Genomic DNA, 13524 nt, shown 5'->3' on the forward strand with positions numbered 1-13524 from the left:
ATATGATCATCATTTTTGAGTTGTTTAGGAACACCCTGCTGCCTAACAGCCACTTTGTTTTATTCCCTTTAATGAGAATTAGCTGTAAAATTGTCCAAAACCATCTCACTCCTGCCTTTGATCTCAGGATCAAGCACTAGAGATTGAGTCAACTAGATAAAGAGGAGCACAGGGGGAGGCGTTTAATAGTGGAATTTCATTCTTACATCAGTTACATGAACTGTCTGAGAACACCAGTCAGTGATTTGAATTGCCGTGGGAGCTCTTCAACACTGTTCTCCAAACTCTAAATGCAATTCTTAGAAGAATAGTTTTATTGATTCCTAATATTCACAAGATTGTCTACTCATCTACTAAACATCTGGTTTGTGTTGATGGAAGTAGTGGGGCCCGTGGTATCTCTCTATATGCTAATTATAGCCCTTGAGATGAACAGTGAGGATTAATGTACTGCTACTATTAACACCTTGGTACCAAAAGTCAGGAAATCAGGAGTTGCATTACATCAGGCAAGTCCACAATCAGGGACCTATTTAGATTTGTGATAAGCAGTGATATAAGTTTGAAAACTAATATTAAGACCATGGTCTTTTCAATCACCTACTATGCAACAGAAAGCTAGACAATAAATAAGGATAACAGAAGAAAAATTGATGCCTTTGACTTGTGGTGTTATTCCATCGACTGCCAAAAGAATAAATGGATATGTTGTGGAGAAAGTGCAGCCAAAGTGCTCCTTGGAGGCAAAGTTATGTAGCTAGGCAAGGCTATTCCTTTGAAAGGGACATTATGCTTGAAAAGATGGAGGGTCAACAAAGGAAAGGAAGACCTCCAATGAGATGGGCTGACATGGTGACATCGGCAATGGGCTCTGGTGTGTCAGAGATGATGCAGGTGGCACAGGGTAGGGCAGAATTCAGGTCAGTTGTTCATAGGATCACTATGAATCATACTTGACTCAAAAACACCTACCTAACATCAACAACTATCAAGAGGGTGGGGTTCCAGTCTTTGGAGAAGGACATCATGCTTGGAAGGGTAGAAACTCAACACGAGAGAGATGACCTGCATAAGATGGGCTAACACAGTGACTGTAGCAATGGGGTCAGTTGTATTGGAGGTGGTGAGGTAGGCTTAGGATAGAACAAAATCTAGGGCATCATTCAAAGGGTCACTGTGAGTTGTAGTCAATCTGATGGCACATAACAACAACAATAACAACAGCTAATATATAGGAGTAATTACCTATTAAAGAGAAGTCATTTATAGGGATTACCTATAGAGGAAGGTGCCATATGCATAACGGCATAATGCATATGATATAATCCAGTAATTACACTTTCTTGAATCAAAACTCAAGCATTGATGCTGAATGCTATTTTATAGTAGGCAATGTTTTGAATGAGAATTTCCTCAATGGCGTAGGCTTGGGAGTTGAGTTGTATATTGTAATAAAATACTGTGTCTGTTTCATTCATTCACTTGTTTATCTTCTATCTAGTATGTATTTCTTAAATAAAGCAATACTATATCATCTTGGCTGGGTGGTTTCAGATTGCTTTATCATATTACATGAATCAATGATAACTTCTTAATGGTCTTTTGGTTCTTTTGCCCGAGTTTGTAAGAGTTAGTTTATCTCCAGGAAATGCCCAGCAAGAGTTCTGAGACATCTCCAGGAGAAATGATGATGCTGAGACTAGATGACTTTTGTCTAGGTTCATCTCTGTGAAGTGGAGGGCATGGAAAAATTCAAAGACAAAGATTTTGCCCTAGATGTCAGTGCCAACCAGCCTGTCTTGGTGGCTGTGAAAATGCTCCGAGCAGATGCCAACAAGAATGCCAGGTCTGTGGTCTGAATTTTGAATTTTCTTTTATGCCTTTTCTCTAGTTCTAGGAGCTTATGGTGCTAAAATAAAACATAAACAGCTTCTGAATATGTCTTCCCCCCCCCCCCTTTGAGATAGAAAGGTTTGGGAGCTGCTTTGTGTTACTGTTATTATGTTTTATTTTTCTGATGGGATCAAAGTCCTTCCTTTGTTCCTAATCTCTCTCAAATACATATGTACATTTTCCATCCTATTAATTTCCTACCTATTCATTTCCCTATCTTCTTTTCCCAGCACTTCATTTCCCAGCATGTGCAACTGTCTAGGAATGTCCTTCTCAGCTTTCATACAGGTATACTCCTGAATGTCATTTCCTCCTCCTGACAGGCTTCTCAGAGCTTTCCTCATCAGCCTCTTCCTTCCACTCTTCATTTTTTACTTCTCTGTTTACTTTTTCTTCTCCCTCCACCCCACCTTTTCTTCAATGTCCAGCCACCCACCAGAATAAAAAGCTATCTCCACCGGGATACATATCATAGACCTCAAAGCAAAAGGATCCACAGTTCTTTAGCAGTTTTTCCCCAGCTGGCTAATAATCTCTTGGATCCTTGACTACATAAATTGCAGTTTCCAGTCATACTGTTATGTGACAGCCTTTCCATGACAGTAATGGTGAGTTAATCCTCACCCAAAGAGGCGTGCCGGTGGACAGCTGTTTGTCTCAGAGAAATCCGCACATCTGGCTAACATACGCGTTGAGTTATTTCACGGATATTCAAAGTGAGAGGAAGTTTATTATTTTTTTGAAGTTTATTATTATGTGATTCCCCAAATGTTCATAAATTCAAAAAATGGTGAGAGTTGCCTTAAGTTGTTGCAAGTGCCAGAATAGGGAATGAAGAAGGAAGTGAGGAGAGGAAATGAAACTATAGAGGTTTTTAGAAGTTTAACTATGGGAATTTCAATCTTCACTATATTCTTATGAATGAAAAGTGCTATTCTCTAGGATTCTCTAGAGAGATGGAATTCTTTATATTAATCTTAGTGCATTATTGGTTAAAGTGTCAAAGAGAAACAAACATGGCAAAGGCATTACTCATGGTTTTTCAGTGGCGAGGTTTGGTGTACTGGTTGTTGTTGTTGAGCCTTTCAGTCAGAACCGACCCATAGCTGATTCTGAAGCAGGTTTTCAGAGGCAGTTATCGCACAGGAGGAGATTGCCCATCCTTCTCCCGCTGGTGGTACCCACTCTGTTTAGCAATGATGGATGGATAAGCCTCTGCACCTCATGGAAATCCCTGGGTTAGGCCTGAAGGGAGAAAGGAAGGAAGGGACCTTGAGTGGACTCCAAGTGATATGTATTTATGTAGTATGACTTCTGTCTTGGACAGGGTGAAACCAGGTTTCTCCTTGGAGGTTAGAATTTTGAGCTCCATCTCACTTACTTTGGGCATGTGGCCAGGAGAGACTGGTACTTAGGAAAGGACATCATGCTTGAAAGGGTGGAGGGACAGCACAGGAAAGGAAGACCCTGGATGAGATGGATTGATACAGTGACTGGGATAATGGGGGTTGATGTTTTGGTGCCAGTGAGACTGGCTCAGGACAAGGTAGGCTTCAGAGCTACTGTACATAGGGTCACTATGGGCCGCAGGCAACTTGATGGCATGTAACAACAAAACAACAGTATGACTTTCAGTTTAAGAGTCCTAAAAGACTCATAGTCCTACTTCTATTGTTTTTGGGAATGTGGGCTAGTGGTTTCATTAACACATATATTACTAGTTGAAAGATTATAATTCACTTTATGACTCACTGGTGGCTTTCATAACACAGAACATTATTAAACTTAGTCAAATACGTGCTTCTGTGAAATGACCCTACATTACCACAATGGTACAATGATTTTTTTTTTAAAGTTCTTTTATTACAACTGTTTGATTGCTGTAAGGTCAAGACCCCTGCTTAGTGGCAAACTTTGTGAACTGGGCCTCTGGAACAGTACCTGCTGTCCTAAGCCCAGCCCACAATGACTTTTAAACTGTTCTACTCTATAGGCTATAAAAGTACACTGCAATTGACTGCTGGTAGACCCTGTATTAACAGATGGTACTAGGAGAACATAATGAATTGCCAGATCATTAGAGGGTGATTATTCATCTCAGAAAAAGTTACTTTCTGATCGAGTGATTCTATGGCCTTCTCAAAAAGTAAATAAGTATTTCCAAGTGTGCAGAGACTACAATTTTTGGTAGAAAAAAAATTTTCATGTTAGAATATAGTTTTGTGTAGAATCCATTTTATTAATGAAATATTAATGAATCACTTTCTATGTGGCAGGCATTATGCTAGACTAAAGGTGCAAATGATAAATGTTATGATTGTTGTCCTGGAAAAAATATTGTGATTGAATAAGGTTCCATCTTATTGCAGAGTGAATAGGATGAAATAGTTCTAGGCACCAATTTCTGTGCCCTCTGCAAGGTTAGCCAAATGGAAACAAGGCTTCACGTAATGGGTGGGAGTAGACTTTGGTGCCTATCCTGGCATCCTCTGGGTTTATCTATGTCTGTGTCATCCAAAGGAATGATTTTCTTAAGGAGATTAAGATCATGTCTCGGCTCAAGGACCCTAACATCATCCGCCTGCTAGCTGTGTGCATCACTGATGACCCCCTCTGTATGATCACGGAGTACATGGAGAATGGGGACCTCAATCAGTTCCTCTCCCGCCACGAGCCCCCCAGTTCTTCCTCTGGAAATGTACCCACTGTCAGGTAAATGAACCAGGTTTTCTACTTCTTTCTGTGCCCATGAGACTAGTCAGCTCTAAAGATCGGAAGCAGCGAACCTCAAAGTCCATCAATGTTCTGTGACAGTGGGAAGGACAGAGGGCAAGGGATAAAGGGGCAGCTATCTTTTAAGGGAATTCAAAGGGATTCAATAAAAGTAGAAAAGAGACATTGACACTTAGGATTAGTACTTTTCTCGATTTTTCTATCTCCATAGGCTACTTCTCTTATTACCTTTATATTCCCACAGTTACATCAACCTCAAGTTTATGGCTACCCAGATTGCTTCTGGCATGAAGTACCTTTCCTCTCTTAATTTTGTCCATCGAGATCTGGCCACACGAAACTGTTTAGTGGGTAAACACTATACCATCAAGATAGCTGACTTTGGAATGAGCAGGAATCTGTACAGTGGTGATTACTACCGGATCCAGGGTCGGGCTGTGCTTCCTATCCGCTGGATGTCTTGGGAGAGCATCTTGCTGGTGAGTTAAGAGTTCGGAAGCCCTACTCTAGTGCCTGACATGGAATGTAGGGGCAAAGCTAAGACAATAGAAGCCAAACTGGGTGGACGCTGATCCTTATTACTCTGGAGAAAGATAGGCAGTCTCCTCCTGTTCAGTTTACAGCCTCAGAAACCCTATGGAGTGTCAACTATGAGTCGATTTGGACTCAATAGCCATGAGGCGTTTTTTTAGCTTTGTTTTGTTTTATTATTATCTGAAACATTCGGCTAATTTTGCTGACAAAAGATAACACATAGTATAGTAAATCTAGGGGGAAAAATTAAAAAATATATCCCTAATGCACTCTTCTACTTTTAATTTCACAACCATATTTCTGATAATGTAGAATTACATCTATAATCTTTTTAGTTATAAGTTTTTCTTACAATTTTAATTATTGATATTCTGGATCTTGACTGAATGATTTATACCAAATGTTTCCCTCACAAGTATGTTTCCAACTATGCATAGCTGAGACTTTAAGAAAAAAGAATTTATTTTATTATTTTGAAAATAAATATGTTCAACAATTTTCACATGAAGAGATCAATGGCATCAATGGAATTCTTTAGTTGGGCAACAATTCTCACTTTTCCAAATTATTTATCCTCTTACCCTAAACTTAACTTTCTCCTAAATTTATTTAACATTTGAATTAAATGTTGTTAATTTAATCTCATACAATATGTGTTTTAAAAGAATGCAATATTTAAAATATACATTCTTTACTAATCAAGCTCCATCATGCTTGGTTTAAGGGAGCTTTGGTGGCCTAGTGGTAAGAACCTGTGCTGTACTCCTGAATGTACACAGTTCAAATCCACCAGCTGCTCCACGGGAGAAGGATGGGCAATCTCATCCCATGAGATTTACAGCCTCTGAAAACCTGCTGGAGGATCAGCTATGGATTGTTTCCAACCTGACGATACTCAACAACAGCAAAGAATATTTTGGGTCCGGGCTTAAAGGTTTTTTTAAAGTAGTAGTTTTATTGTTGGAAGCAGAAGTGGCATCCACTTCCTAAACAGCAGGCCTCCGGAAACTCTATGAACTTTGATAAATGTCAATAGTTATAGAAAGACTTCAGTACTTTTGTTCATAGGGCTGCTATGAGTCACACCCAACTCTAAGGCAATCAACAACAAAAACAACATTTTTAATTGAGATGAGTTTATCTAGCTTGAATGGCTTCAGAAATTATGGACTCTATGAGAATTTAACATTCTATTCTGAATTTCCCCCGGGTTTGATTAGGATTTTTCTACATAAATTTGGTCAAAATATTACCTGACATGTGTTATTGTTGATTTTACAACCATTTAGCTGATTGACAAAATTATTTACTATAATTTTTTTTATCTTCTATAAGGTGTATATGTGTAATATTTTATCATTTACTGTTGTGGAGAAGAGCTGAGTCCAATCAATTTGTTGATTTGATTAAGGGGTTTATTTTCCACTCATATTTTATAGAATTCAGAATTTAATTTTGAACTAAAAACAAAGACTAGTCCAAAGACCCATTTCTTGTACCACTATTAATATATTGGTACATTTTCTTTGAGGGTTTATGTATTTGTATGTGTGTGAATGTGTTTTTCTATATATACTCACTCTCCATTATTGATGTCTTTTTGTTCTCAAGACCCAGTCAATATACAAAAGTGAAAGATGACTGCATCAGGTCACCAAGTGAAGGGTATCTACATAATTACGTCATTGTTGTTGTTGTTAAGTGCCGTCAAGTCACAGGTGACTCATAGCGACCCTATGAAGGAGAGTCCTCAACACTTGGGTGTCTCTCATCCTCTCTCCAGGTTCATAGGGTTTCTGGAGGCAAGTTATTATGGAAGTGGATGCCACTCCTCCTTCCAAGCTATTACTTCATTATATAACTGTAAAAGTATATCACTAATAACTGACAAACCACTGAGAGTCATGTCATTACTCTCACCTAAGACTTTGACGTTGTTACTGCCAGACACACATCCTTAATGTGTAAAATAGTTCCGTAGTAGATTTTTTTTTTACTGTTTTTATTAATGAAAAAAGCTGGATAACAAAATCATTGAGAGTGAGGAGTAGGTTGGGAAAATATTTTGTACATACAATTCTCCTTTCTTTTTTAACTTACAACTTTATCATTGGTATATTTTGGGTATTAAACAATAATTTAAAAGCATGATTTTAGTGACTGCATAATATTTCATTGTGCAGACACATTTTATCATTTAATAATATCTCTCTACTTGGTATTTAAGTACCAAGTACCTCTACTATTATGAATGATAGTATATAAACTAGGTTATATAAAATCCTTAGGAAGAAACCATCATCACTCTCTGTGTGAATTGCCTATTTTACAATTTCTAATGGTGGGACTGATGCAGGGGCTGCAGCAATGGGCTCAAGTGTGTCAGAGATTGCAAGGCTTGCACAGGGTTCAGAATGGTTATTCATGGGGTCGCTCTGAGTCAACAATAATAATGTGGTAATTAGGCATCGCTCTATTTTAAGGTACTAAATAGTGTGGAGAAAGAGACGATCTTGGTTTGAATGCTCATTTTTCTACTGCTAATGGACTTATTAACCAGGAGAAATTACTGAATTTTTCCTGTCTCACTTTTCTGCTGTGAACAATGAGGACAGTGAATATAATTCATATTATAGGGTTGCTAAATTGAATAAAAATACATGAAATAGTTAATGCATGTTGATTTCATCTGAATCTCATTACTGATAAAGTTTACTCCTTCAAGACGGTAAAAATCACAGAACTGGGTACTGAGAGAGTCCTGGATTTACTCAGGGATTTATTCTAGGAAAATAAGCCAGATTCTCCGCAGCATTTAAAAACAAAAACAAATCCCAACCACTAATTCTGGCTTTTCCTAGGGGCATTTTCCCAAGGCCAGCAACTCTTGAGCCTTAAAGCTGATTTTTGAATACTAAGGTGGAAAGTTCGTTTATATGGCTACAACCTTTTGGGTTCTTGCATCTCATTTTCTAGAGAAGTGACCCATGTTGAGCTCATGAAGATGAGGGATGGAATATTTCTTGGTGCTAAAACATCATGTTGAATTTCCAGTTCGACTGTCCACATCTTGGCAGTTTCAGCATTCCTTGCCTTGTACAGAACAAGGGTGATAACTCGAGACGATGAAAATTCAAACTGTTCTCACTGTGCACAAGCCCATTGTTCTCAAGTTGGTTCTGGCTTTTAGTGACGCTGCAGGACAGACTCGAACTGCTTTGTAGAATTTCTGAGGCTTCACAAGAGCAGATTGTCTCCTCATTCTCCTGGGGGCCAGCTGGTGGGCTCAAACAGCTGACCTTTCACTTAGCAGCCCATTGCATCACCAGGGATCTTTTATTCTGCACAGGCCATTCTGAGTTTGTCTTCTTTGCTTTACTTAACTAGGGCAAATTCACGACAGCAAGTGATGTGTGGGCCTTTGGCGTGACTCTGTGGGAGACTTTCACCTTTTGCCAGGAGCAGCCCTATTCCCAGCTTTCAGATGAACAGGTCATCGAGAATACAGGAGAGTTCTTCAGAGACCAAGGGAGGCAGGTAGGAACTGTTGAGAATTCATGGATGTGGGCTTGGATGCTCTCAGAGAGAGAAAGAAAACACCTGATTTAGCAAAAACAGCTTGAACTGGAAGATGGACTATCTGTATTATAGTAGCTTGTCATTAGTTAATGATAGAAATCTTGTGAAAGATCAAAGTCCTCCCAGGTTTCCATCAGCCTTTTTCCTGTCACCAAGGTTAAAGTTATTTAAGACCATGTGGTTAGTCTTTCTGGACACACACACATACTTAGAAAGTGAAAAAGTTGTTTACCAGCAATTGTTAAAATGTTACCTTATTATACAATGCACTATTGATTTAGACTATGTAGCAATATTCTAGTCTTGTGTGTCTGAAAACAGTCTGAGATATCCTGAATCAGCTGCATCTAGAAGATACTTCTGGCCCAGGTGATATAAAATGTAAAAAAAAAATATGAAATGACCTATCAAGGAAAGCTGAGTTTCAAGTGACAGAGAGTCCCAACTGCTCACCAAGATATCCCTTTGGGTAATGTAGCTTTTTAAAGTTTCTGTAATGTTTAAGATTTAAAGCATGCTCATAGCCTTTGAATTGTGATGTTGGTGAAGAGTATTGGACATCCCATACACATCTGTCTTGGAGGAGGTCTAGACAAGATGCTCCTTACAAGCAAGGATGGTGAAACTCACACACTTTGGGCATGTTGTTAAGAAGTGCCAGTCTTTGGAAAAAAGACACCATGCTGGGGAAAGTGGAGGGTCACTGAAAGAGGGAAAACCTTTTAAAGAAATGGATTGATACAGAGACTGCAACAATGAGCTTGATTGAGCATGGAAGAGATATTAAGGCTGGCACAGGATAGGGAAAGGTTCCAATCTGTTGTTTAGAGGGTCACTATGTGTCATAGTTTACTCAATGGCACCTAGAAAAGACAAAAGTCATTAAAGTTCAGAGTCTTACCAAATTGTCCTGACTACAGCATGCTTTTAGAGCCTGGCATCTTAATCAAAGAAATGATAAAAACTAGGGATAGGTGACAAAGAGCTTGTAGAAAAGAAAATGTAGTTCTTCAGTAGCTTTAATAAATCCAGGGAAGTAAAGAGACATACAGGACTAGCAGGAGATAATGTGATATTCAGATTGAAAACAAGAGGACGGTCATGGAGTTGAATTCTATCTTAATACATAACTGTAGCCATTATTGTAATGACTGGCTAAGCTATCTATATTGGTTAGGGGGCAATTACTTTCTTACTATGCAAAGGGGAAACTTACTCCAATATGCATGAAATAAATGAATGGACCAAGGGAAAAGATTTCCTTTTTCTTTTTTTTTTTCTCTCCCTAGACTAATACTTAAAAAAGATGGATGGCCAAAAAGAAAATGAGAAGATTTAATATGTGACTCTGTTCTGAGACAGTAGGCAAAGGGAGAATATTATAAGCCTTTTCAACTTATTCTTAGGATCAGTCCTTGGAGAGAGATATCATGCTGGGAAAGGTGGAGGGTCAGCGAACAGGAGGAAGACCTTTGACAGGATGGATTGACACAGTGACTGTTAACAGTGGGCTTGAGTACCACAGAGATCATGAGGCTGGTGTTATTTATAGGGTCTCCGTGAGTCACAATCAGCTTGACAGGACCTAATCATGGAAGCTTATTATTCAGTAACTATTATTCAGTAACTGAAACTTTACGGGGGAGTGGGGGGGGTGGAATGGTTATGTTAGGTGAAACTGAATTTCAAACAGCCTATCTTCCCCCACTTTCCTTATGTCCACTATTTGCTTTGCATTAGAATTATTACTGCTATACGTCAAAAGTTGCATATTAATTATGCAAATATTACACAATTCAATGTCACATTTTAATGTTCTAATGGAAATACTCTTTTCTTTTTCTTTTTAAATCATCAGCTTAAAATGGTCTACCATTCTCACCATCACTAAACATATATTTTGAAAGGTTCCAATATAAATTGTGTACTCAAATCAAATATTTGACTATAGTCACCTAAGCCAGACATTACCATTATATGCTGAATAAATTTTGTATCCATAAACAGAAGTATATATTTTGAAAAGATTAGTCAATTATGGTATTAGCTTCTAAAGCTGAACATTAAATTTATGATTATACTTTAAATTACTGTTCAATTATATTGATACTTTAGAATTCAAAATTTTTAAAATTTGCCCTTGGAGTGTGAGTGTGGCAATTTAGATTGACTGTGGACCCTGGATAACCTATGTCTCATCCAACTCATTTTTGGAAGACATCACTCATTTGTTGCAGACAGCAGATATTATGCAGAAGAAATTTTCCAATAACATGTATTCTAGACGAACTCTCATATTTAACAGCTATAGCTTAAGGAAATCTTAAAATCTCTGTCTTCAACTTAAAGTCTTCAGCAAAAGTACAATAAACTACTTCTCCATATCTTGTGAAGATAAAAGCAAAAGTATACATTTTTTTTTAATTATAATTTTGCTGAGAATTCCCTTGAGAGCTTACAGACTAGATGAAATGGAATGATTGGTAAAATTAAAAAATTAATTATTAAAACACATTTTGTTTAGTTATAAAAAATAATGAGACTATAGGGTATAAAATCTATCATGAAATATAATTTTAATTTTTTAAAATTTTATTTTATTAATTTTAATGAACATTAACTGAGATTTTGTATTTCCATTCATTCATTGTTACACTTTTTTCTCTAACCCTCTCCCCCCAGTTCACTCCTCTCTTTGAAAAGCAAAAGATAAACTTCTTCAATAATTTCAATTATTTTTTAACTTTATGAGATTTTGGAAGACAATCTTAGTAAATTAAATTTAACATACAAATGTTATTTATATCTATTTTTTGAAAACATGTATTATTCCCTAAAGTTCTGAGCACATACCCAGAAAGGGTTTATCATTTTTAAATTTCACCAACATTATAAGAAAGAATTATCCTATACCACTATAATACATGGATAATATTTTCTTTTAAATGATATCTTACAATTATATTAATTTGTAACATTAGGTAAAGGCATGTCAGATATCATTAGATGCTCTGAGAGAAGTCAGATTTATTTGCCTTTTTAAGCATAAAAGTAAAAGTACTCAGACAATCAACAGACTCAGAGAAACTGGCTCCTAGGATGCTTGATGTAGGCTTGGGTGGGGTGAGAGGAGACAGGGCAGGAAAAAGTTATTAACAACTAACCAGTGGCAGATACTGGACCAACAAAAGCGGTAGGTGATACATGGTTCCTGAAATGGTTAGTGGTTAACCAGCTGAAGGTAGTGGGTCGACAAAAGCAGTGTATTGTTACATGTTTCACAGAGTATTGGAAATTCAGGAATAGTTCAAAATCCTGTCAATATATCAAGTGTTCATGAATGTAAGTAAGGAGATGCCAGCAGCAGATTATTGGCAGCAGAAATGTTGACCTGGTTCTGTTACCTTGATTGTCAACAGAATAGCACCAACAGAATCTTTTGGAAGCTCTGTCCATCTGTGGCATGATGCAGTCAGTAACTAGGTCTTTAGAAGTACAGACAAATATAACCTTAGACTAGAATTTTAGGTAGGGGTATGTTGCTGTTATTGCTATGTAAGGTTGAATCAGTTCCATATCAAAACAACTCCGTGTTCAGCAGAACAAAATGCTGTCCAGTCCTGCACCATGCTCACAATCATGGTCATATTTAATGTTGCAGCCACTGTCATTGTGTTAAGGTCTTCCTCCTTTATACTGATCCTGGACATTACTAAACATAATATCCTTCTCCAGACAACTGGATCTTCTAATATAACATGTTGAAAATAAGTGAGATGAAGTCTCACAATGCTTGCTTCTAAGAAGCATTCTGGCTGTGCTTCATCTAAAACAGATTTGTTCATTCTTCTAGAAGTCCATGATATAGATGGGATAAAAGTAGAGCTGTTGCTGTACACAAAGAAAAATTCCATCTCCTCTAGTCAGGGCCAGAACAGAGGAGGGGGAATCCAGAGAACATTATAGCTATGGGCTACACAGACGTATTCTACATTCCAGGATCTGTCTGAGACTTTATATTCCTATCACAAAGTTGAGGGAACCAGTATACTTCTTGCCCCTGTCATGATTGACTTAGTCAATTTAAGACTTTTAACATAGCTAGGGCATCAGGAAATCTTGCTTCAGAGAACCAGAGAAAGTAAACAAGGGGAAATAGAAAAGGGATTAATGTATTCAGAACTCTTGTAAATAGAGATCATAGACTTATTCACTTATTTCAGTTATCAAGTTCAAGAAAATTGAAAGGGAGTAAATGAAACCCTGATGCAATGACTAATACCCTCTTTTTCTGTTTGTTTCCAAAGATTTACCTCCCTCAGCCTGCCATTTGCCCTGACTCAGTGTACAAACTGATGCTCAGCTGTTGGAGAAGAGACACCAAACACCGCCCCTCATTCCAGGAAATCCACCTTCTGCTCCTTCAACAAGGCGACGAATGAAGCCATTGGTCCAGGCAACATTTCGACAGCCCGGGTCCCCTCACAAGACCTTGCATGCCCTCACCACTACGCCACTCCATCGGGGCACTCAGTGGACCTGAGAGACTGAGAGACTACTCCTCCTGTCCCTTTTCTCCCCCTACTCCACTCCTCGCCTTCTACCCTACATTAACTAGATCTTTGGGTTTTGGGTTTTATTTTGATATTTTTTTTAACATTAAAGAACCAAAAGGAAAAAAAAATCATTAAAAAAGGGAAAAAAGTTTAGGGCAGAGAATAATCTAGTAAAAGAAATCTTACTTGATAGACCAAAATGTTGGATAACAAAGGCTAGAAAATTCAG

General features: G+C 37.8%; 1 protein-coding gene across 1 annotated transcript in view; it reads left to right on the forward strand.

Moving 5' to 3' along the window:
* Nucleotides 1-13181, forward strand: part of DDR2 (discoidin domain receptor tyrosine kinase 2) — a 93999-nt gene extending 80818 nt beyond the window's left edge. The window contains exons 12-16 of the mRNA XM_006887369.1: nt 1719-1846; nt 4414-4605; nt 4871-5105; nt 8548-8697; nt 13047-13181. Coding sequence (XP_006887431.1) covers nt 1719-1846; nt 4414-4605; nt 4871-5105; nt 8548-8697; nt 13047-13181 — 840 coding nt within the window. The remainder of the gene's footprint in view (nt 1-1718; nt 1847-4413; nt 4606-4870; nt 5106-8547; nt 8698-13046) is intronic.
* The last annotated feature ends 343 nt before the right edge of the window (nt 13182-13524 follow it).

This window comes from Elephantulus edwardii, unplaced genomic scaffold (genome assembly GCF_000299155.1).
Source record: "Elephantulus edwardii isolate Elephantulus edwardi_28Jun2011 unplaced genomic scaffold, EleEdw1.0 scaffold00057, whole genome shotgun sequence".
In the NCBI taxonomy this organism is placed as follows: Eukaryota; Metazoa; Chordata; class Mammalia; order Macroscelidea; family Macroscelididae; genus Elephantulus; species Elephantulus edwardii.